The sequence below is a fragment of the Siniperca chuatsi genome, linkage group LG4, assembly GCF_020085105.1.
Source record: "Siniperca chuatsi isolate FFG_IHB_CAS linkage group LG4, ASM2008510v1, whole genome shotgun sequence".
Lineage (NCBI taxonomy): Eukaryota > Metazoa > Chordata > Actinopteri > Centrarchiformes > Sinipercidae > Siniperca > Siniperca chuatsi.
In genome coordinates, this window is record NC_058045.1 from 30668416 (window position 1) to 30691882 (window position 23467).

Genomic DNA, 23467 nt, shown 5'->3' on the forward strand with positions numbered 1-23467 from the left:
ATGTAGAAAAGGTGAAGCCTTCGAGAAGAGAAAAGACTCCAGTGGTAGAAGAAGAACTCAGATCTTTTACTCAAGTAAAATTAGTAATTGCAGCTGGTAAACTGGTGGAACTAATTTTTGACTTTATATACTGCTGGGTAACTTGTAAATTTCACCAAGGGATCAATAAAGTCTTTATCCAGTTTAATACATCATATTTTTATTTGTTGATTATATTTTGTATTTTTAATCTGAATCTGCAAAGTAATTAGTAATCAAATACATGTAGTGGAGTAAAAAGTACAATATTTCCCTGAGTAAATGTACTGAATTACTTTCCACACTTCAGCCTGACACAGGCTATTTGGTGTCTTTGGAAACTTGAAGTTCCTCACTAAAGTTTTTAATAAAGTTCTGCAGGTTTCAGAGAATCTAAGTACTTCTTCTGTCACTGCTCACCTGTAAGCTAAACTCTTTGGTTCAGAAATGTAATGTAACTACGTACAGTGGGAAAGAGTGGCGTTGTTTTTTTCAGCATCTGTTAAATGACGTTACAAGTCACAATTGTATAACCCCGTCATGACTGGAAGCGGCTTTGTCACGGTTCATATGTTCACTCTAAGCATCTCAGAAACAGTGTCTTCAAGGCGTATTTCCAATATTGTTTTACAGACTCAAAACTAATTTTGCTGTATGTACTTAAAGTAACAGTTGAAACGTATAATTAAATGTTCACTTCTGGTCAATTGTCAATAAATATATATATTTTTTGTATACTTTTAAAAGTACATTTCCTGTTTCAGAATGGCGAGTTGCTCTGTCAAAAATATACAGGGCATGGGAAGACAGAAGAGCAGAGGAAAGACATCGACACGCTGGCTGGAAAAACAGCGGATTGTCTTCGGGGGTAACAGGACAACCTGTTACTAACCCAATTATATTTTTTAAGTCTTATTTGTGATTGTGTACAGATTAAACAAATGAGATGCAAGCTAATTAGTGAGCTCTGATGTGTTGGTAGGTGTGTTTAAAATTTTGGACTTTGAACAGGCTAGCTGTTTCCCCTGCTTCCAGTCTTTATGCTAAACTAGGCTAACCACATCCTGAATCCATCTTAACACACAGACATGAGATTATATACATCTGAACATCTCACTCTCCGAAAAAAATCCCCCCCCCCAAAAAAATAAACAAAATAGACAGCATTGTGTTTATTAGCAAAAATTATCGGAAAAAAATTTTTTTGCACAAACAACCACGCACATTGACAAGTGCTTTACTATTACCCTATTATTTAGTTCAGGAATCTAAATATACAGGAAAATATACATTTGTACAGAAAAAATCAACACATCCTCATACCGAAACAACAGAATAGGTCGATTTCCAATGACTCCCAAAACGACATATACGACCGTTCCCCAAAATGACCGGTGAAGAGTACCAGCGACAGGCGTCTCAAGTACGTAGCATAAGTCACGCGGCGTGTGGTTAACGTTGTGAAACGGTAACAGTTTGGTTAGGTTTAGCCAATAAAACTACTTCGTTCGGTGTAGGAAAAGATCATGGTTTGGGTTAACATAAGTATGTATCGTCACTTAACGTAACGTAACGTAAGTCTTTAAATAAGTCGACGTGGACTTTTGGTTTCACACAGGACACGAACCCCGGCCTCCTGGGTGAAAGTCCTGTGTTTGTTTGACCCATCCACCTCCATACATGGACTTTGTCGCTCTTTATACCGCTCCAGTCTTAATTACTGCGGCCACTAGAGGTTGCCGCCTAACAATAAACGGAAACATGGGTCATAATATAATAAGCTACTTGCACATTCAACCTAAACGTGCGTTTTTCTGGTGAGAACGGGCTGGGAAAAAACGGTGGCACCCCTAAATTTCTCAAATGAGGCTTTCTGGGGAGCTCATGTCTCTTTCAGGGGAGCCGAGCTCCCCGTAGCTCCCGTGTATTTCTGCTTAAATACATTCTACTGCTGTTGTTTCTATACTTTTACATAAAGTTAATGCAGGACTTTACTTGTATCGGAGTATTTTACATTGTGACATTCAAACTTTTACTTTAACGAAGGACTAGATGTTCTCCGCACCTGCAATAGAGAGAAATAACAAACAACCTCCTTTCACTTTGTTTTGCTCCGGCAGTTTTCTGCTAATCTACTGGAGGAAGATTGAAATGTTTAGTAGGGGACAGGGATTGTTCAGTAGTGGTATTTTTTCTTGGGGGGTCCTCGTCTTTCATTCGCCCTCAGGGAAGACCACATGACCCGGCATAACAGAGAAAGGCAGCAAAGAAAGACAGAAAAAGAGAGAGAGATGTTGGGCCCCGCTGCTCTGAGCTCTTCAATGAAAACCACATGTAGGACAGAGGAGGGGGGGGCGGTCTAATGACTAAAAACCCAGCCTCCGAGTGAGAGAGAGGAGGGAGTCACTCCGAGCTCCGCTGACATTCCCAACAAGCATTGCAGGGGAGAAAACTGTGTGTGTGATATACAGCAACAACAAAAAAAAAAAAAGTGAGGGTGTGTGTGTGTGAAAGAGGCTTTAAGAGTGTAACACACACACACTCACACACACAACTCTGAGCTCTGGGCTTCGGTGCGGCTGCAGGACAGAAAGCTGCCTTCAGTGTCGAGGTGGAAACTGAAAAGAAGAAGAGGAGAAAGTTGCTCTCAGTGGCTGGTGTCTGATCTGTTTCATTTCTACCACAGGGAGACAAGAAGAAGAATTAAAAGTAGCAGAAGAAGAAAAGAGGCCAACATGTCCCACGCTCTGCTGAGGAGAAACTCCAGCAAACAGGGTTTACAAAACCTGATGAGGTATGTGGTCGATCTTTTTCTGCTGCTGCTGGTTTCTGTTTGTTTCTGTTGTGACACACAGAAAGAAGCAGCTCAGGTTAATATTTAATCACCACACACACACTTAAAAACACACACTTCATCACACACACACACACACACACTGATTCAGTTTGGTTAAAGATCAGGACAAAAATCTGAATCTTTATTTGGCTCGGAATAGAAATCACTAACCATCTAAAGGTGAAAAAGAGGAGTGTTTTCATATTTTGAGTGTGTGTTTGTGTGGTAAACATGTCTGTCTAAATGGGAACAGTGGGATTACTGGGAGTGTTTTGGGTCACGCAGGGTTTTGGGGGGATTTGGGGGTTTTGAATCGACTTACCTCCACTCACATGAATTAATCATAACAAAGGAACCATATTAAAAATGCATTTTGCTCAGTATTTATTATTTTCCTTTTAAAACACAGTTACAGTCATGTTTAATTATTGGCAAAAATTATTGGCAAAAATAAGCTACATCAGGCAGGAAATGTAAGACTTAATTTTCTGTGAAAAGGATCTTAGTCGCCTCTCGTCCGAGTCCAGACTAACTGGGAGGTTTGAGGCGAGCTGGATGCCCGAGGCTTCTCAGTTTCACAGAGAGGGGAAGTGGTGTCGGTGACCTGTGTCAGAGGTGAAAGGTCACCTGAGTCAGTCTTTTGTTTTCTGGATGATTTCGGGTGGCGGCCTGTCCTGTCTTTTGAAGAAGATTTTTTTTTCATCCTGTGTCAGTTTCCAGTTTGACTCCTCTGTGGTTTGTAACAGAGGAGATAGGAGCTCATTCTGCTGTTGTACTCGCAGTGTAACGTGGATATTTTTTGTCTTTCGAGATGGTCATTGTGTCAGATATGAGACGATCGTAGAGTCATAAACTCTTGCCATGACTTGGGCGAGAGTTACCGCAGACTACACGTTGGACCCCGACCAATCAGAGCAGTACGTCTTTTATGACTTGTGTGACGTAGAGGTGATCGGGGACTGACTTTGCTGTTCCACCTCACAGCACCAACAACATTGTATGCTTTCTGGCAGGGCGTTAAATGACAAGATGACAATACCACGCTCACATCCGTCTATTAAATGTGAAGCTCCAGGTAGCAACCAGTTAGCTTAGCTTAGCACAAAAACTGGAAACGGGGAAACAGCTAGCCTGGCTCTGTCCAACCATAACAAAATCCGCAACCAGCGCCTCTAAAGTTCACTAATTAACACATTATATCTTGTTAGTTTAATCCGTGCAAAAGATTCTTCTCATTTAATTCTAGTGTATTTCCCAAAATGTCAAACTATTCCTTTAACAGCAGTGGCTTCGTTGGACTTTAGTCATTTGACTCAATATCCTAGCTTGGTTCCACCTGAATCACTTTTCTTTAGTGATCAAATAGGTCTGATGTTGTGCTGATTAACAGCGGTTTCAGCCAGTTGGGAAAATAATCATCCAATCAGAACTTTGTAGACGGGATTAAGAATGGGGACATCGTCTTCCATCACGAATGTAGCTAGCTACCTAAAAATGTTGACGTTCAAGTGCAGATGAGCAGCTGTACAGGTTGCTGTAAGTTGACTTACAGAAATAACAACTCTGAAATATATTTCTTTGGTCAACATGACAAACGTTAAGTTAACTGCCACCACAGCTTCAGTGACGACTGACATTTACATCAGTGGGATGAATATACCACTCGCCACTCATTGGTTTGAACAAAACATAAAGACATGTCTGACTGGTCTCTTGTTTTTTACTGTGCATTAGAGCTCAAACTAGTTTGGGGATTAATACTCATCTGTCAGCTCTTCATACATTCTTTGATCACTGTTCAGATTACCTTTAAAAATGGTTTAAATGTCTGGATTAGGAAAGTGTTAAAGGACCAAATTTGTCATTAATCATATAATCATAAATGGAATAACTTCAGTGATAGTAGTAGCTGTTTTTAGTGAAATATCTCAACAGCTGTTGGATGGATTGCCATTAAAGTGTGTACAGACATTCGTGGTGCCCAGAGGATGAATCTTAATGACTTTGATAATCCTCCTGATCTTTCATCTCGCAAGTCAAAATTTCCACTTGTTCGGCACTTTGGATCATGACAGGAGTCCTCTAAAACCAATGACTGAATTTCCATCAGCCTCAGCGGCACTTTGACACAGACTTCACGATCACGCCATCAGGAATAAAAATGAGGTTCAGCCATGGCGAATTGTTGCTTTTGTTGGGTCTGTTCGGGTTGATCGTGTTTTGGGCGTGTCCTTGGGTGTAATTCCAACTGTCCTCTGGTCTCTCTTATTTTGAGAATTAGTTTATGAACGTCATGTTCGGGTAGGTTGTTTGTTCTGTTTTAGGTCCGGTCCGTAACTAGTCGAAATTGACTCATCGGAAAAAGATTTTGTTCAAAGGCAAAGTTCCAGTCAGGGTGATTCATCAGATGCTTGACAAGTGTGTGAATCTGTGTGGACTCGTCCCTCTCATTGCAAACTGTGACTTTCCATTTACTCAAGAGTTCCTGATGCATGGATTTGTCACAGACTGTATTACAGCCTTTGAGTTATTGACCTGTGAGCCAGGTCGGGGTGTCTCGGTGAGTCTGGAGGTGTTATAATCAATGAGCTCGATGTAATCCTCTGAGTCACAGTGAGAGCAGAGGTCGGGCTGTATGTTTATGAAGCAGATAACAGCTGGAGGAGGCGGCGTCTTGCTGTGATTCAGTCCACTCAGCAGATGGCATCAGTCTGGCTGACAGCAGCCGTGACATCACTCCAAAACCACTCGCATGACGTAGGCATCTTAGCTCACCTGCTTTACATCCATCATAGACGTTGAGCTGCGAAGGAGTTTGGTTTTATCCAGACCGTGTTTTGAGCTACGCTGCTTGTAAACGTGCTGCTGTTTTCTTCGACGTGAACCACAGACCATCATTTGTTTGGTTTATTGTCGTTTCATAAGTATTCATATGGTTTATAGGCTGAGAAAGTTCATTCTTGACCTTGGAAACAGCCATCGGCAAAGCAATCTCACCACAAGGTCCATCCTTCAGCAGATGGAGTTTGCTCAGTCGTCATGGAATATGTTGAAGACGTTTCCATTTTTTTCTGAGCACTGTAAGGACTTCTTGTCCATGTTGAGATGGAAAGTTCAGTCTTTATATGAGTTGTACATCTGTATATTTATAGGTTGTTTTGAACCTTTTATTTGAGAGCTTTCTGGTAAATAATATAAAGTTATGGAGAGATAATCCGGTGAAAAAGTTGAATGATTTGTTTTTGGTATTTATTTTCTTCTGGGGTAGACAGAAAATGAGAGGAGGAAGTGGGATGCATTTATTAGTATGCATCCCACTTAATGGCGCTTCAGCACTGACAGTTTAGTCTGGATCCAGCTGTGGTTTACCTAAAAACAGTGGTGGAAAGTAACAAAGTACATTTACTCAAGTACAATTTTGAGGTATTTGTACTTTATTTGAGTATTTCCATTTTCTATGACTTTATACTTCTACTCCAGTACATTTATTTCACAGCTATAGTTACTTTTTAGATTAAGATTTTACTCGCCAAACATATGATCATTATTGCAGATTAAACTACCCAAAAGTATTTAAAATAGTGACACTGACTGTGTGTGGAGCAGCATTCAAGCCCCACCTGAGGGGCGTTTGATTTTCTCGTCCTTGGAGCTTTTATGGGTTGTCGCGCTTCCTTTATTTGTGCTAATTTGCTCCACCTGTTGATTTATCTCTGTTTTCCCTGTATACTGGCATTAAACGGCTAGTTAGCTTTTTCAAGAAGTGCATTACTTTTGTCGCGTCACCTGCCTTTGTTTTGACAATATTTTTGGTTGTGGCCAAGTCACCTGACCAGTTTTGTTTGTAACAGGTTGATGCTGAACACTGCGAACAAACTACAACACTGGCTGTATTTCAGACTGATACTGCTGTTTTCAGTGAGGGGGTATTTCCATATCGTCTTTACAGTGTCACAGTATCTGCTGTGACATCACTCAAATGTTAAACACAGACTGAACATCATTGGAAAGTGTCGCTGACTCGAGTTCAGAACATGTTTTTATCAAACTGTGTGCCGTTCATCGCAGCAGGTATGCAGCAGGGCTGTTTTTAATCAGCTCTTTCTGGGAGACAAACCACCCCCCCACCCGGCCCGGCTTAGCGCTCAGTGGTGATGTCATCCAGGAGGCATACCTGCTTCAAAACATACTGACTGATGGAACCTCTAACCCCTGAATCCCCCACACATGGGTGGGTGTCCTCAGTGTTTACGATAAGGGGAGATAAGAGACTGAGGAATGTTTTTAGGGGGAGGGTGAGGTTAGCTGATGAGTGATGGGGGCGCTGAACTCTCCCTTCCTCCCCAGGTTGTCTGCATTAAATGGACAGAGGCAAAGTAAACAGAGTGGGGTTTCCTGTTTCCAGGAGTCGTATCTGTGAGAGCAGATGACAGGTTTTTATCTGTCTCACCTCAGTGAACATCAGTAACTTCAGTATGATGACGTGAACACAGACAGCAGAAACTCCTCTCCTATAATGTATAATGTACATTTTTGATTAATTGATTTCTCAATTTAGGAATTTGCATACAACGACTAATCCATTGATTTAGCGTTGCACTTCAATAACGTTGTCAGACTCACAATGGACAGTTTTTAAAAAAGGGTCAAAATCGATGCAGCAGAATCAACGATATCATCTTCTTTATTCCACACATTCTTCTTCCTTGTCAAAATCTGGCGCCCACATTACCCACAATGCAACAAGCCCTGACAGTTTGGTTGGAGATTCAGGTGTGATAAGCTAGTAGCGGCTAATGTAGCTTGGAGCCTCCAGCCTGCAGCAGAGATGAGCAGCGGGCTGCAGAGGTCTGGTGAGCTCACTTCTTTCTGACTCCACACCAACACATTTGTTTCATCTTCAAATTTGTAGTCTTCAGCCCCGACCGACGCCGACTCAAGTGACATCCCCTGAGGACATTTATCAGACTCCACACAGCTCCCCCTGAGAACTCCCCAACACCTGGAAACACTCAATCGGTGGTGTTCTTTAAAGGTCCAGTGTGTAACATTTAGGAGCTATTGGCAGAAATGGAATATAATGTGTTTTCATTAGTGTTTAATCACCTGAAAACAAGAATCATTGTGTTTTCGTTACCTTAGAATAAGCCATTTATATCTACAGAGGGAGCGGGTCCCCTTCCACGGAGGCCGCCATGTTGCACCGCCATGTTTCTACAGTAGCCCAGAGAGTAGCCCTCTAGATAGGGCTGTTCGCGTTTTTTCCGAGCTTCGCGGCCACCGTAGTTTCTCCTGCACGCTTGGAAGGGGAGGGTGAGGCGAGCGGGATTCAAATGGTTGCAAACTGCAATTTCACTGCTAGATGCCACTAAATCCTGCAGACTGGACGTTTAAGAAAAAGGTTCCAATACTCTGAACCAGCAGCTGCACCACATGTGGCTTTTATCTTAGAAAGTACATGTTGGTATGACTGTACTGTCTATTCCATGTGAAATCTATTCAGATTCATGGGGAGCATAATGTTAATGTAAAATGTACTGTATGGAGCACAGTGTCAGTTCAGGCAAAGCACTGAAGTTGAGCTTTCATCAACTGATTGGCATCAGCTGCTTCATTCATGCTTCACAATCACTGGCTCATTCATCAGCTGACTAATAACGTCCAATTACATTGATTGCGTGTATTGTTGATTTAATTAAGATTTAATGTTCATTACTCAAAGAGCAGAAGTTAGAAACAGGAAAGTCGCAGCAGATCAGCTGATGGAGTTTCCTTCGAGTCGGATTCTGTTTTGTTTTGTTTTGGCATTCTGAATATATTTCAACAACAATATATCTTTTTTTTGTTTTGGCTTGGTTAAGGTTTTCTAAACGACTAACGTCGTAGTGTTGCGCAAGAAGGACAAATAAATCGATATGCTGATGAGAAACATTTAGAAATCATTTAAACAGAAGAGAGTAACATGGTTCAGTAATTCAAAGGCACCAACTATTAATTTATAGGAACAAATGAAGTAACTTAAGGGCATTAATTACTAATGTGGGAACTATATCAAACGTTTCTGCCCCAGTATGAACCAGAATACTTTCCCAGCTTCTCTGGTCTCAGGAACACTTTCAGGGCAAATAAAATAAAGCTTCAGGCGCAATCATATACAAAGTTTGTTTTCTTTGGTCTCTTTACTACACAGAGAAAGATGCCCTTGCTGCATTTTTTGGATTTTGGTTTATTTAAGTTCACGTTGAGCGATCACATGACGGTATTTTCTTTCCTGATGTCCTCGTCAACTTCTTTTAAACTTCTCATGGTCCAAAAACCCTGAATTGTTTGCAGTCCTTCGGGATGAGGTTTTTCTTGCGGGTTCATGTTTGTCAGGTCAGTCTGACGTGCTGGAAAATGACTGCATGTCCTCCAGTTAAAGCCTGTGTGCAAACAAACCTGCAGGGTTCCCAGACTTCAGGGATCTGTAGGAAATGTGCTGCAGCCTATTTGTGCTCTGCATGGGGGACAGACATGCAGCCATAACAGGGTGATTACTGTCTGCTCGATGTCTCGGGGGGGGCGGTTGTTGGACTTCTGGTCCTGACAACTGGTGTCTGACTGCTTGCCGGTCATTGCTGTGTCCACTTTACATACAGCTAGTGTTCAGCTTTTTCCTGCAATGTAGGAATATAATCTGTCCTTGTCACGGTGATCATCATTTCTTTCTCTTTCCTTTAATTCCAGGATCAGTTTCCTCTGCTGTCACTGATAAGGAAAATACACCATGTATGACCAAAATGTCTGAAAATCAGAGAAGAGGGAAAACTTCGAACCAGAGAAAGACGCTTTGCTGTGTTTCTTTCTGTTTCAGAGGAGTATTGAAGAAAAGTAGCTCAAGCAGAGGCACCACAGAGGTTTTGTTCACCCTGACAAAAGCTCAATAACAGCTCTGACACATAAATATCTGTAATGCCTGCTATGTTCCAGGTCCAGTCTGGACACCTAAAATCATTCAGACCGGGACTTATAGTATCCTTGAATCAAATTATTACCAAGTCAAAGGCAACTGGTCTTTCTGTAGATTTCTTGAAAACTTTTTGAAAAAGCTTCTTCAATTCCGAACCAAAGAAGTTCTTTAAAAGTCTCCAAGAAATCTACAGTAAGTCCAGGTGTCTTTGATTTAACATTTCTAGATGTGAACAGCTCCCAGAACAGAGCAGAGTGTGCCGGCATTCAGCCTCAATTGGGCCGATTTTGCTGTACAAATTATCAAACACTTGAATCAGAATGTAAAACCTTCTTTTTTCTTGTCCAGTCATTCAGTGAAAAAAAACGTCTGCTCGGTTTAGCCTGTTTAATAATCTCATTCAGGGATACTGACATCCTGGGTTGAATGATTTAAGGGGTCCAGAGGTGGACCTGGAACATGTCTGGCATATCAGACATTTATTGTGTCAGAGCTGTTCTTGGGCTGTCGTCAGGGTGAGCACATTTTCTAGCAGCGCCTTTGCCACTTTTCTGGAATACTCCTGTGAAGCAGAGAGAAACACAAGCCAAGTTTCTTTCCCTGGTTTTCCCTCTTGATCCCTGACAGCAGAGGAAACTGATCCTAGACTGAGCCCCGAAAAAATCTGGTTTTTGGGTAATACAACTTGAGATCAGTTTTTGGAGAGGAATTAATAAAAAATAACTAAGACTAAGAGTTGGAAACATGTCTGAAACAAGTCTACAACCTACAGCCTACTAGTCTACAGCCATGCTAGCAGCTCTGTGAGTGGTGCTATGAGCTAAATGCTAAAATCAGCATGCTAACATGCCCACAATCCTAATGCTAACATGTTGATGTTTGGCAGTTATAATGTTCACCATAGTCTTAGTTTAGTGTGTAATCCTACTAACATTTGCTGATTAGCACTAACATAAAGTACAGCTTAGACTGATGGGAATGTTATTACCTTGGCAAGTACTTAGTATTAAATTAAAGTAATGGACAAATTACAATTTTGACCTGATGATGGCGCTAGATGCAATGTTAAGAGGCGACCAAAGTGATTACAATTCATCCCAAAAGGAACGTCTGAACCAAGTTTCTTCAGGGGATGTCCAGAATCATTAGGATGCATCCTCTGGGAACCATGAATGTCTGTACAAAATCGTGTGCCAATCCTTCAAGTAGATGCTGAGATATTTCAGTCCGGACCAAAGTGGTGGACCGACCAACAGACATTGCCATTCCTAAATTTTGATGGCCACTTGTAATATTTCTAAAAATATATAAAAGGTTTTCAATGCACCAAATGTTACCAGGAAAAATGAAGCGATATGGCAAAGTTCCTGTCCATCTATAAACAACTAGACAGTGATGCTGAAGCTACAGAAGCTGTGGTAAAGCAGTAACTGTGAGACATATTAAAACAAGACTAACAGCAGTTTGACTCTGCAAGTCTGTTCTGGGCAGGTTGAAGCCCCCGGCTCCTTCTTCACAACTCGTCCAGTGACTCCAGCGACTCTTTTTTCTGGGAAGTGGCGTCTTTTTGTTGTTGTGTCAGAGTGATTCAGTGCCCTCCGCTGCCCTGACTTGTTTCAACACAACAGTGACTTCATCTCACAAGCGTCTTCCCACCGTCCTCGTCTGTCCCGCGGAGTCTGGCAGGCTTTCAGGCTGAAAGGAAACCGTGTCATTATTGTATCATTCAACCGAGTCATCCCGCCGATGACAGCATGTGTGCTTACAAAAGAGCAGCTGAGGCCTTAATACTTTTAACCTTTTTCCTCCTGACAGTGAATCCCTCTTTCACTCTCATTCCGGTGAAACGTTGGTGGACAATAAAGCTGAAGCCTGAACAAGTGCAGACAGATAGAGACCAACAAAATGTGGTTTAGGTGGTCTGTTGGCAGGTGGTGGAGCTTTTATCTGGTTTGTGTGTCGTGTTTCTGGTTGTTGCCGTTGGATTCTTTTAATGTTGGTGATCACAGAACTGATGGTGTCTTTTTCTTTTACTAAGTCTTTTACGAGCTGTGTCTCCAAAACACTGGTTTGTTACTTAAAGAAACAGTCCCACCAGTTGACATGCTAGCCTAGCTTAGCACAAAGACTGGATGCAGGAGGAAAATTCTAGCCTAGCTCCATCAAAAGAGAAAAAAATACACCTTCCAACAAACTCCCAAGTCTGTCAGATTTATATGTTGTTTCTTTGAACGGGTGTAGAAATAGAAATATAAAAAGGAGACATTGTGGTTTTAGCAGTGTTAGCACTGAAGAGTCCTGTCCTCATAGTGAGGATGTTGGTTTGAGCTCTGTCCGAACTCTACTGTCAGCTAAACCCAGCTGACTACAGGATGGATGTAGCCTTTTAGCTAACCTCCATCAACAATTTCCTCATTATGTTGATAAGAAACCTAATCCAGGCAGCATTACGTTTCCTCCAAAACATATTTGCAAATTAGTAGTCGATTAATCGATTAGTCAATTGACAGTAAATTAATCTGAAACTATTTTGTTAATAGATTAATCGTCTCAGTAATTTTTCAAGCAAAGATGCCAAATATTCTCTGGTTCCAGCTTTTTAAATGTGAGGATTTTCCGTTTTTCTTTGTCATATGTGATGGTGAATTGAATATCTTTGGGTTTCTTTTTGACATTTCACGGACTAAACAATAAATGGAAGAAAATAACAGGTAGACTAATTGAGAATGAAAATATATTTGTTAGTTAGTAATTTCTAGGAGACAGGGTTGATTCAACAGGGACAGTCCAGATTGATAAACGTTGCTGTAAATGCACCAGGAATCCATTACTTTCTTTCTCTTCGTCTTCTACATTTCTTTTTTCAGTTCACTTCTTTTTATTCTTTTTCCTCCGTGTGCCCTTTTTCAGTTGCTCTTTTCTAGTTTATAACTCTTTGTTCTTCTCCTATGTGCCCTTGTTTAGTTTTCTTCTTCTTCTTTGAGGTTAAATACAAATGTTTCTCGGTCACAGTCATTGTGAGACAAAGCTTCAGTATTAAAACATACTAAATCAACGCCTTCCTTTCCAAAATCCCATTTAAACACATTTTTCAGAAAACAAAATATGTTTAAAGACTTTTTAAGGTTCTACAGGAACCACATCTCTGTCTTTATATCTAATTACTTTCCCCGATTTTCCCAGCACTTCTCCAGTCTCACCGCTCCCTCATGTTGACTTCTCAGCTCAGGTGTGCCGTCCTGCCAATAACACTGACCTCCAGGGTTCAAGGGCACTTTGTCAGCCTTTATCTGAGGAAACGTTCGTGGAGGCAGTGTGCTCAGTCTTGCCTCTGGTGTCAGTTTACAGAGAGACAACAACACATAAAACCTGCTCGACTCCCGCTGAGGTAGTGAAAGTGCTCTGTGCATGTTGTTGTAATTGTCTGGAGAGGCAACATTAGCCCAACACAGTCCAGACCGGCTCTCGGGGGTTTTGGACGAGGGGGAAGATTTCTGCCCTGCTGCGATGATGAGATGACACGAGCGAGAGAGAAAGATTTGGTTTTTGATCAAACACAGGACGAGAAGGAGGAAGTAAAGCTGCCGGTAATCCCGGTACTTTAAAATCACTCTGAGGGGGGATTAATCATTTAGTCTGAATCAGATGTTTGAGCCGGTGCCAAGCATGACAGAATCCCACAGCGCTGATTACAGAAAGGAGACGTGACGAGGAGGCAGAGGAGGGAGAGTTTAGCTCCAACAGTCTGCTGCAGCTTTCAACACCCAAACTGCTGACAACACAGAATAAACTGACAAACCAGCAACCAGAGCCAGTTTTTATACACCACCTACGCTCCGCTGTCAGGACTCACACAGGAACACAGAATAATTCTTCGGCCGTTGTAGGTCAGAATTAATATTTAGGTATGAAGCTGCCAATAAAAATATATATTAACAGTAATGTGTTTAAATTTTTATGCCACATTCTGTTGGAAAGTTTCTTAACTTTCCTTGAAAACATTCTTCTTGTTGGAGTTGGAAAGCTAGACAGGGGAGACAACTAACTAATTTACTCAAGTACTGTACTTGAGTACAATTTGGACATAATACTTTATACTTGTATACCACTACAATTGAGAGGCAAATATTGTACTTTTTACTCCGCTACATGTATTTGACTTAACTTAAATTACTAGTTCCTTTGCAGATTTAGATTAATAATCTAACATATAATCAACAAATAAATTATGACGTATTATAGGTAAAGATAAAACTTTATTGATGCTGGGGGGAAATTCACAAGCTACCCAGCAGTTTATAAAGTGATTAAAATCAGCTCCACCTTCACCAGCCGCAGCATTAAAGTGATGGACACATTAATGCATCAATAATTATAATCCAGTAATATAATATTATTCTTAAAGGAGCCATTCTCCATAACAAGTACTTTTACTTTTGGCACTTTAAGTATATTTTGTAAAAGTAAAATCTTGAATGCAGGACTTTTGCTTGTAACAGAGTATTTCTACACTGTGGTACTTTTACTTGAGTAAAAGATCTGAGTACTTCTTCCATCACTAAACAAATCTGAGATGCGTGCAGCGCTTTATTTGTTCCCCACGTAAAGCCCCGCCCCACTGTGCTGTGATTGGCTAGCTCGTTACTTCGATGCATCCTTGTCATTGGATGCTAGCTCTGTCGCTAGCAACACTAGTGACACTCCTGACGCTGACGATAATGTAATAATAATACAAATATAACTATATTTTAAATCTTTATATCTACAGAGGGGATGCAACTCAATTTAACTCAACGCAATTTAATCCCTTGTTCATATAACATTTGCTTCTCAGCAAACCATAACTATTCAATAAACATATTACACTCAACGAACCATGTGTTGCCACTGAGTAAAACAAAGGGTTAGAGAACTATATAAGACAACAAAATAGGCAAAATGATTTGCAAACTAAAGCATTTCAGTTAAAATGACATTTGTTATTTTCTCTAGGGAAAAGGCTCTGCTTATTATCTTAATGTATGCCTCAGAAGTTTTAGTGTCAGTGTGGTAAATTAACTTAAATCAGATTTAAATAGAAAATTAAGGCAATAAGTTACAGGGGAGGGAGCACCAATGATCTCTATCATCCTCGCATCCAAACACAAGGACGTGTCAAGGTAGCGAGTACTAGCCAATCACAGCACAGTAGGGCGGACTTGCTGCAAAAAAAAAAAAAACGCTTTTTGGTCTGGAACCACATTAAATGTTAGCTGATGTTAGCAAACTTAAGATACTGCTGTGTAACTTTATAACTCTTCTCCACTTGTGCTACTGTTACGCTACATTTTAGCATTTAGCACTGTACCGTAATTACCATTTGTGGCCACAGTGCAAAGGCTTTGGCTGGCTTCAATACGTTCTGAGTACCACATTGATGGATTTTAAACATTAAACAATAAGTATCAGGAAGCTTTTATTTTGAAAGTCAACTGTTTCTGTAACAGCCACCCTGCCAAGCGTCCTGACACGGTGACGCTTCCCTATCTGCTGCTTCCAGCACCTCTAAAACAAACACTGTTTGCCCTGAATTTTCTCTTTTCACCACCCAACTTCTATCAGAGAGTTTCTGAGTCACTTCAGTAAAACACCCAGCTGACCCACATCCAGCTGTCCACCGGCCTCTCCACCTCCGTCCCTTCATTCATTTCCTCTCTGCTCATCCCCCACCTGCCCACAGGAAGGACAGAGAGAAAAATGGAGGAGGAGGATGTGATGCAGAAGCTGACGAGTATAGAGTTTCGTTCAGTGATTCCAATAGGTCGGGTATTTTTCCGGCGGTTGAAAACACAACGAGTCAATCAGGGCTTAGAGGCAGGATTAAGAATGGGGTTTGTTGTGCCAGAATCAGAAAAATGGCTGCTATTACTGATATTGTAATAGCAGCAGGTAGATGCTGTTTTTCACAGCCTTTGAGATGGAGACAGTTCAGTACATTTTCCATTTGGAGTCCGCTACAAGAAGCTGAAATAAGTGCTTTAAACCTGCAATAACGGACATATTTGACATATCCTTGAACTTGTTAGCAAACAGTTGCTTATTTACACATCCAGCAGCTACGGAGCAACATGCTCGTTCATCAGGAGGCGTGTTTGTGTCTCCTGATGGACGTCAGTCCAGTCTTCTCTCTGTGTTCAGAATATTTACAACAGAGATAAAGAGGAACTCACAAAAATCAAATGTGAATAAAACTGGAAAGCTGTCTACAGTGATGAAGGTGCAGGAATGACAATCACACTGAAACCAAACCACTCAAGATTATTAATGTCATCATTTCTGAATAGGTTTTTTTTATCCCTGAATCTCCCAAAGTGCTAAACACAAACCAGAGCGGACAACAAAGACGAGCTTGAGTTTGTTCTCGTTGTAGCTGGTGACGAGTCAGACAGGAGACGACACTGCAGTTTGTAAACTGAAGCTGAGAAGGTGTAAAGAGATAAGTTTTATCTGTGATGATGCTGAGGGTCAGAGGTCACAGCGTGCCCCACCTACATCCATCCATCTGTTCGAGAAAGTGGAGGAACAGATTGGAGCCATTAGGGATCTATTAGTGAAAGCCAAATGTGAGTTTAGTAACTTGACACCTGAGCAGCCACCTATTGACCTGTTAGTCCTCAAACCATCTCCGCTGGGGCTGACACAGGATCAGCATCAACACAAGCTAGACCAGGTTTCGTGGATCTAAAGGTTTCTGATACACTCAGAATTTCAGAGTAAAAGCTTCTTGGAAAAGTTAACACACAGAAATCAACACATTTGCTCCTCAAACTCAATCTACCAGTCGCAAAAATAGTAAAAGTCCTGCATTCAAATTCTTAAGTGACACAAAACCGAACCAAAAATTATTATAGATCCAGAAGTTCCTTAAATCACAGCTCCTAAAGCAGATTCTAACTTGCTCATTATCAAACCAACAAGAAAATGTTTAACAGCATTCAAAGTGAACAAGAAACCTCGTACAGCTGAAGTGAGGTACTGGGATCACAGCTCCCAGTGTCGCTGTGAAGGGCGTTGAGAAGAGGATTCACGCATGTGTGAGTGTTCGTGTATTGCACGTCGTCTCTGGATAAATAAAGGCTAACAGTGTTTGTAATAAATGCTGTGATGTCACGCTGAAAGGAGGCGAAGAGCATGTGTGTTTATCCTGCAGATAAACAGCCGGCGTCGTTCCTCATCCGCCGCCCGGCAGATGTTCCTCTTGGCCGGATCTCGGCCTCGTCACGACTTAACAGACTCTTTGTTAAGAAAGCGAGGAGGCCTGAGCGACGGCGATGAGTCAGAACTCTGTGTCGTGTGTGTGATACATGACAAATGTTTTTCATTTAAGCTTTTATTGTTTCCCAACCACCAGTGATGAAAGACTGAGCAGCAATAATACCACAGTGGAAAAGTACTCATTATGTCTTAAAGTCAGCATCTAAGTGATTACTTCTGGAAGTTTCCAGAAATCTGGGGGATTTTCTTATTTTGTATTTCCAGTTCTGAGTATTTTCACTGAGTCCACTAATTCCATCCCCAAAATTGTAGATATGAGGTTTTCCCTTTCTAAAGCTGTCGTCAAGCTGAAAAAAATGGCTGCTTTTAAGAGTTCCTGACAAGTCCATGTCTTGTATTGAAATAGATTTGATTAGTTTCTGAGCGCACGGTGGGACATTTTTAAAAAGGGGTTTTTTCAGCACGTAAATTACATTTTGTAGAAAAAATATTTCCACTAGAACTTAGAAAATTAGTCGATCAACAGAAAATTTATCTGCAACTATTTTGATAATTGATGAATCCTTTAAGTCAGTTTTCAAGAAGAACATTTTCTATTTCCAGCTTCTTAAATGTTATTATTGCTGCTTTTCTGTTTTATATCATAAACTGAATATATTAGGGTTTCGAACTGTTTACAAAACCAGCAACGTGAAGATGTCAACTTACAGTAAAATATTTAGGTTAATCGATCATTAGCTGCAGGCCAAGTTATCAAACGATATCATGTTTGCAATAATCCATATAAGCTCACAATAATACACTCTCACTCAGTTTGGCTCATTTGCAATTGGAGGATTTGAGTAGGTAATTTCTGATTGGCTGTTAGGCCTTAATTTGATTGCTAGTAGGATAATCTGTCACTGTGGGAGCAGGGAAGAACTGGGAGAATGCTAACTGGATGGAGCAGAAGTTTTGGAGTATATACAGTACATGGTAGTGGAGCAGAATGTCCGAACAACAGTGATCTTTCCCTTCAAATCTGTTAAATCACAAAAATGTAATAGGAAAATGAAAGTACTCAAGTAAAGTACTGCTGCATTTTGAGTTTTACTTAAGTACAAACCTGGAGTAAAGGTACTCTGACTTCCCACCTTTGCTAACTGTACTGTGTGCTCCCTCGCCTCCAGGCTGACGGCTCAGAGGAGCATCGAGGATGCTGAGGAGGTGGAGAGGGAGCGTCGCCGAAGAGCTCGTGAGGCTTCGCGCTGGACGAACGGCGGCTCGCTGCCCGGAGAGTCTTCACCGGAGAACGAGACGCCGGCAGAGGAGAGCATGTAAGTTAATTCAGAACAAACCTTTTCACTGTTTTACAGTCCACATAATATTAATAATTCTAATAATAAACTGTATTTATACAGCACTTTTCAAAACAAAGTTACAAAGTGCTTTACATAGTGGAGCCAGGATTAAAACAGTTGTTGGAAATGTGCTAGCATTAATGACGTTTTTTATATTTTTAAAGATAAGTGATTTTAAAAGATATCGTGTTTTTTTAAGGAAATGAGGAAAAATGCAAATATAACATCAGACATTCGTTGAATTCCTTGTCCATGTAATCATGGGAACCCAGGAAGTTATTAAGTGCAGAACATTATTCATTCACTTCCCTTGTGTCTAACGACTTCCTGTACAAGCTGCTAACTGTGTGACTGTGTTATTTTTTCTGGTGATAACTGCGAGTTTAAAGAGTCTGTCGTCATGTTTCCCAGCTGTGAAACTCAAAACACGTTGCTCCTTGCTCCTCGTCGCAAGCTCGCAGGTTTACAGGGTTTCACGGATGCCTGGTTACATAAAACAAATGTTTCCATTGGGAAAAGCTGCAAACAACCTCTTCCCTCCCGTCGTGTTGATGTGAAGACGAACACACAGCTGCCTTCTCATTACACAACCTCCAAAGAATGTTTACTACAAAGCGTCTTGAGGGAAAACCACCACCATGTCAAAGCTTGTGGCGTTTCAGCCAACTTTAAATTTCAGACTCTTAAATACAGCTTGCACCTCCAACACCTTCTCCTCGGTCACGTCACAGGCTCAGCTGGTTTCAGGCTGCGGTGGCTCGACGTGAGGTAGCTCCGCTGCAGCCTGTAATTGAAAGGTTTTCTGTACAAGACGCATCTGTGATATAATGCTGTTTTGAAATCCCCTTTTGCAAAGTTTGCTTCATGATCAAGTGCTGAATCCACCCTTGTTGGTTGAAGTAACTGCTTCTGCCCGGGAGGTTTTTTGCACAACTACATCTGGTCATCAATCAATCAACAATGTGTTTGTCAATACTTTCTGACTTCCTTTTCAAAGAGATAAAAGAAATCCTGCAACAGAGAATCTGACCGTGAGAAGAGGAGTAAAATAAGTTCAAACAGAGAGGTGGAGGTGTTTCCTGATGGATGTGTCACATGTCAGAACCTCTACTGACTCATTCCTGTCAAGAATCTGTCCAGGTGTCGATTTTACAGCCCGAACAGCCGAAACACAGAATCATCGCTGCTCGTTATGGCTGATTAGCTGCTGAGAGATCAGGCGGAGACTCCCATCATGCAGCGGGGGCTCCGCCGGCGTCTTAATCATCTGGAGAATGCTGAGTGAATTCCTTTCTGCCAGTTCCTGGGAACAAAAAACACACTTTCATTACTTTCATTCAGTGGGGGGAACAGCCGGAGTCACTGTGCTAATTGTTGAAAATGTGTCCAATGATAAGTTCACTTTGTCAACACTTAATTAATATTTAACACTTAAATAAAACCTCAAATAACGATGAATTAGATGATACTGCCTGTTGCAGTTGTGTTTGGTGACGTGTGCAGAGGGAAGCAGGTGCGGAGCTGCAGAGGCTTCAGTGTTGATGGATGATTACTCCACACATCCTCTGTTCAGACCACAGCACCGTCAACACCGACGAGCTGCAGATTTAACATGCCATGTGTCCGAATGTTCCCGACTGGAAATGAGCCGCTGGTCCAAAATGGTCTGAATCCGACAAATATATTTTCAGCGTTTCTGTGTTGGGACATTTTGTTATATAAAGCGTTGGGTTCTGGTCCTGTTCAGGTTTGGTTATTTTCTAATGTAATTTATGAAATTTCTATCTCTGACTCAAATCATCTGAGTCATGTCTCTTGTGCAAGAACCTTCAAATGAGAGTAATCAATACATCGCATTAGTCCGGTGAACTGATGGTCAGTAATGGATGAAGTAAAGAGATTTTCTGACAGCATCATTCGTTTCAGCAAATCCACAAAATGACATCTGTTTACGTTCAAGTGACGAAGCCCTGCAGCGGCCAGTTTCCATTTCCTGTTTTTACTGGTCGTTATTTCAGCCGTGGCGGAGGCTAATCATTCATTTGTCAGCTGTACTCTGCTGCTAATAGCTCTGTGATTACAGAAGCTAATCAGTGGAGAAATGTTTTACCCTACTCCGCTCCACTCCGAGAGACGTGTTTGGATCCAACAGACTACACTGATACATTTCAGCTGTTAAACTCGGAGAACATACGGGTGGAAATGACAATCTGATGTACAAGTGAAACATATTTTCTTGATGGTGGCGTTGGAGGAGCTTTCTATCCTCTGGGGATTAAGAATGTCCACACCAAATGTCGTAATTATCTGGCAAGTAGTTGTGAAGACCAAAGTGTTGGACGGACCGGCTAGAAGACTGATACAGTCATCCTGAGATGATGATTTCAGAATATTTTAATGTTTACTCTACTGTGTTATTTTTTCAGCACTTTCCTTGTCTACACACTGAACGCCTCCCTGCAGCCGGTCTAAGCCTCTTGTTTACTGAAGCACTGGAAGGCTCATTACTAAAATCACTTAATGCCTTTTGATGGACAGAAACTGAGCTCTGCTCCTGCAGACCAGATCAAACCTGCTCTCAGGAGCCTGAGTCAGGAGTAACGACCCTTTAGCTTTTCAAGAGTAAAATAAGCAAGTTATACCTCCACCAAGAGAGGCATTCTTGTAAAAACTAAAGCCATCTAAGTACTCAAACACCATCCCGGCTAACTGAAGGAAGGGATAAACGCGGACGGCGTTCATTGGGATTCATCGTAATGCACATTGCATTGAATTCTGCAGATATTTGCTATTTGAAGATTGAACACATGGTTGCTCATTAAGTCTGGCTGATGCATGTTCAAAAAGTAGAAGTGAGCTGTGGTTGTTGTTTTTGTTAAACATGGTTTGAAACCTTGAACACCTGCTGCTACTGTCAATAAGCCGTCCTTACTCTCCTTTCCCATCTCGTCCTCAGGTACGACGGCGGCCTGAAGCCGAGCAGCTCGCCAACTCTGGAGGAGGACGAAGGCTTCAGCGACTGGACTCAGCGCAGAGAGAGACGGAGGCAGCAGCGCCTGCAGGAGCTCAGCCAGGGTGGCGAGGAGGACGAGGACGAAGAGGAGGTCATGATAAACAAAGCTGTACCTGTAAAGACCGTCCAGGCCTCGGTCACGTCCTCCAGCCGACTACAGAGACGGGAGCAGGTAGAGGTAGACAGGACCGTGGAGATAGAGAGGAAAGAGGAACACGAGGAGGAGGCGATTCAAGCAGAGAGGGTGAGGAGGGAGAAAGAGAGGGAGGAGGAAGACAAGAGGAAGAGGGAGGAGGTGATGACCAGGAGGAAGGAGATTCAAAGGCCGAATACAGAGGTAAGCGTTCCTCAACGAACAACTGTGATGTTTTGATTAATTCAAATCATTCAAGACAAGTCAGACTAAAGTCTTAAGTAATTTGAGAAAAGTCAAGTCTCAAGTCATTCATAACAAGTCTCGAGTCATTTGGGAAAAGTTCTGGTTTAGTCTCAAATTATTCTAAAAAGTCCAAGTAAGGTTCAGGGCAAGCCCAAATAAAGTCATAATTCTTATAAGCAAATTGCTAGTTCAGATCTTTAAGGTCACAGCATGTATGAAAAGAAGATTAATTGTGTTGAACTCTCTATGTTGAGGTGGAGAAAAGAAAAGAAGTTAAAATCTCCTACACATCGAAGGTTTTCCTTCACCAAGAGCCGAAACACGGCAACGCCAATGGAGACGCAACCAATGAGGAAGTGACGTCATACATGAACAACAAGACAAAAAGGTCCACCAGGTGTGTAGAGTGTTTTATTTGTGGCTATAGTGAAGTGCTTAACTTTGTTAAAATGACAAGTTTTTAACTTTTATCACCCAGTGCATTTATCTGAGAATATGGACAGAAAATCTGAGTTTCAGCTTTTAGAGAGACAGAAAGTATTTGTTTCCACTTTGACTAAAGTATGTGAACAGGGGTGTCCACATAGTTTTGGCCATATTATGTACAATAGATTCCAATGGTAACACAGAGTCAAGGCAAAACAAAGTGTCAAAACATATCAAACAAAGAAACTCTCCATTGTCCGTAAGTCCAGCTCCAAACACTTGTTGCTTTGCTAAGCTTAGTTTGTTTGGGCAGTACACCAAGCCAGCAGACTCAGCTCAGGTCAATAATAAAAGCAGTTAATATTTAAAACTTCCCCGATGTGTGTAGCAGAGCCATGGAGCCGGAGGAGGCGGAGGCCATCCTGGAGACGGAGCAGCGTCTGGAGAAGATCCGGCAGAGCCTCAAGCAGAAGGAGAGCCAGGGGCTAGAGCAGCTGAGACACCGACAGGCCGAGGCCGAGCAGGAACTGGAGGAGCTGAAGAGGAGAAGGGAGGAGAGGCGTCGAGTCCGGGAGGAAGAAGAGCGTCGGAGGGAGGAGGAGGAGCACCAACGGCTGGCCAAAGAGGAGGTGACTGTGCGTCATTAAAGGCTTAAAATATTTGCGGAGGTTTTAGATATTTACACATGACTATTAGAAGGACTCCCTGGATTAAGGAAAAACCAGAAAAACCACCACCAGTCAAACACAGATTTATTTTGAGTGAAATGTAACAGAACAAAAGCTTCCTCTAGAGTCATATTGTCTGTAAAAAAAAAAAAAAATCTTATTGGCTGCTTAACTAGTGACAGTAGAGTTTATGGCCTGTTAAGATAAACTCCAATAAATTGTTAAAGCTCCCGACAGCTCCGCCAAATCCCAAAATATTCTCCAAAGCTTTCAAACTAGACTCAGAACATCAACAGTGAGCTGTGAGGTGTTTTTCAGAGGCTTGGGGGTGCTGTAACAAAATTAGGATAGTGTGTCTTTAACCAAACCTGAGGTTGCTAAGCAATAAAGCTCCACTAATCAATATTTTATATTAACAACTGATCAAATGACAACGTGTAATATAAAAAGGGGTCATAATGACAGAATTATCAGCAACTCTACAGAGCCTTTTTGGCCTCTTTTAGCTCCTAGTTTTGGTTTTAAGACAAACAGACACAGTTAGGGAAGAAAGTGGAACATCCGGCAGCTAACGAGCCAGATAT

The 23467-nt window shown here is 41.6% G+C and overlaps 1 protein-coding gene across 5 annotated transcripts in view; it reads left to right on the top strand.

Annotated features, from left to right (window-relative positions):
• The first annotated feature begins 2393 nt into the window (after positions 1-2393).
• The window catches only part of lsp1a (lymphocyte specific protein 1 a), a 41833-nt gene continuing 20759 nt past the window's right edge, over positions 2394-23467 (top strand). The window contains exons 1-5 of one of the 5 annotated variants that reach the window (XM_044193594.1): positions 2394-2812; positions 18227-18373; positions 21354-21747; positions 22044-22186; positions 22607-22850. In XM_044193594.1, coding sequence (XP_044049529.1) covers positions 2754-2812; positions 18227-18373; positions 21354-21747; positions 22044-22186; positions 22607-22850 — 987 coding nt within the window. In that variant the 5' untranslated portion in view covers positions 2394-2753. Of the gene's footprint in view, positions 2813-18226; positions 18374-21353; positions 21748-22043; positions 22187-22603; positions 22851-23467 lie in introns of all 5 variants that reach the window. The other 4 variants (XM_044193595.1, XM_044193593.1, XM_044193596.1 and 1 more) reach the window with 4 other exon arrangements.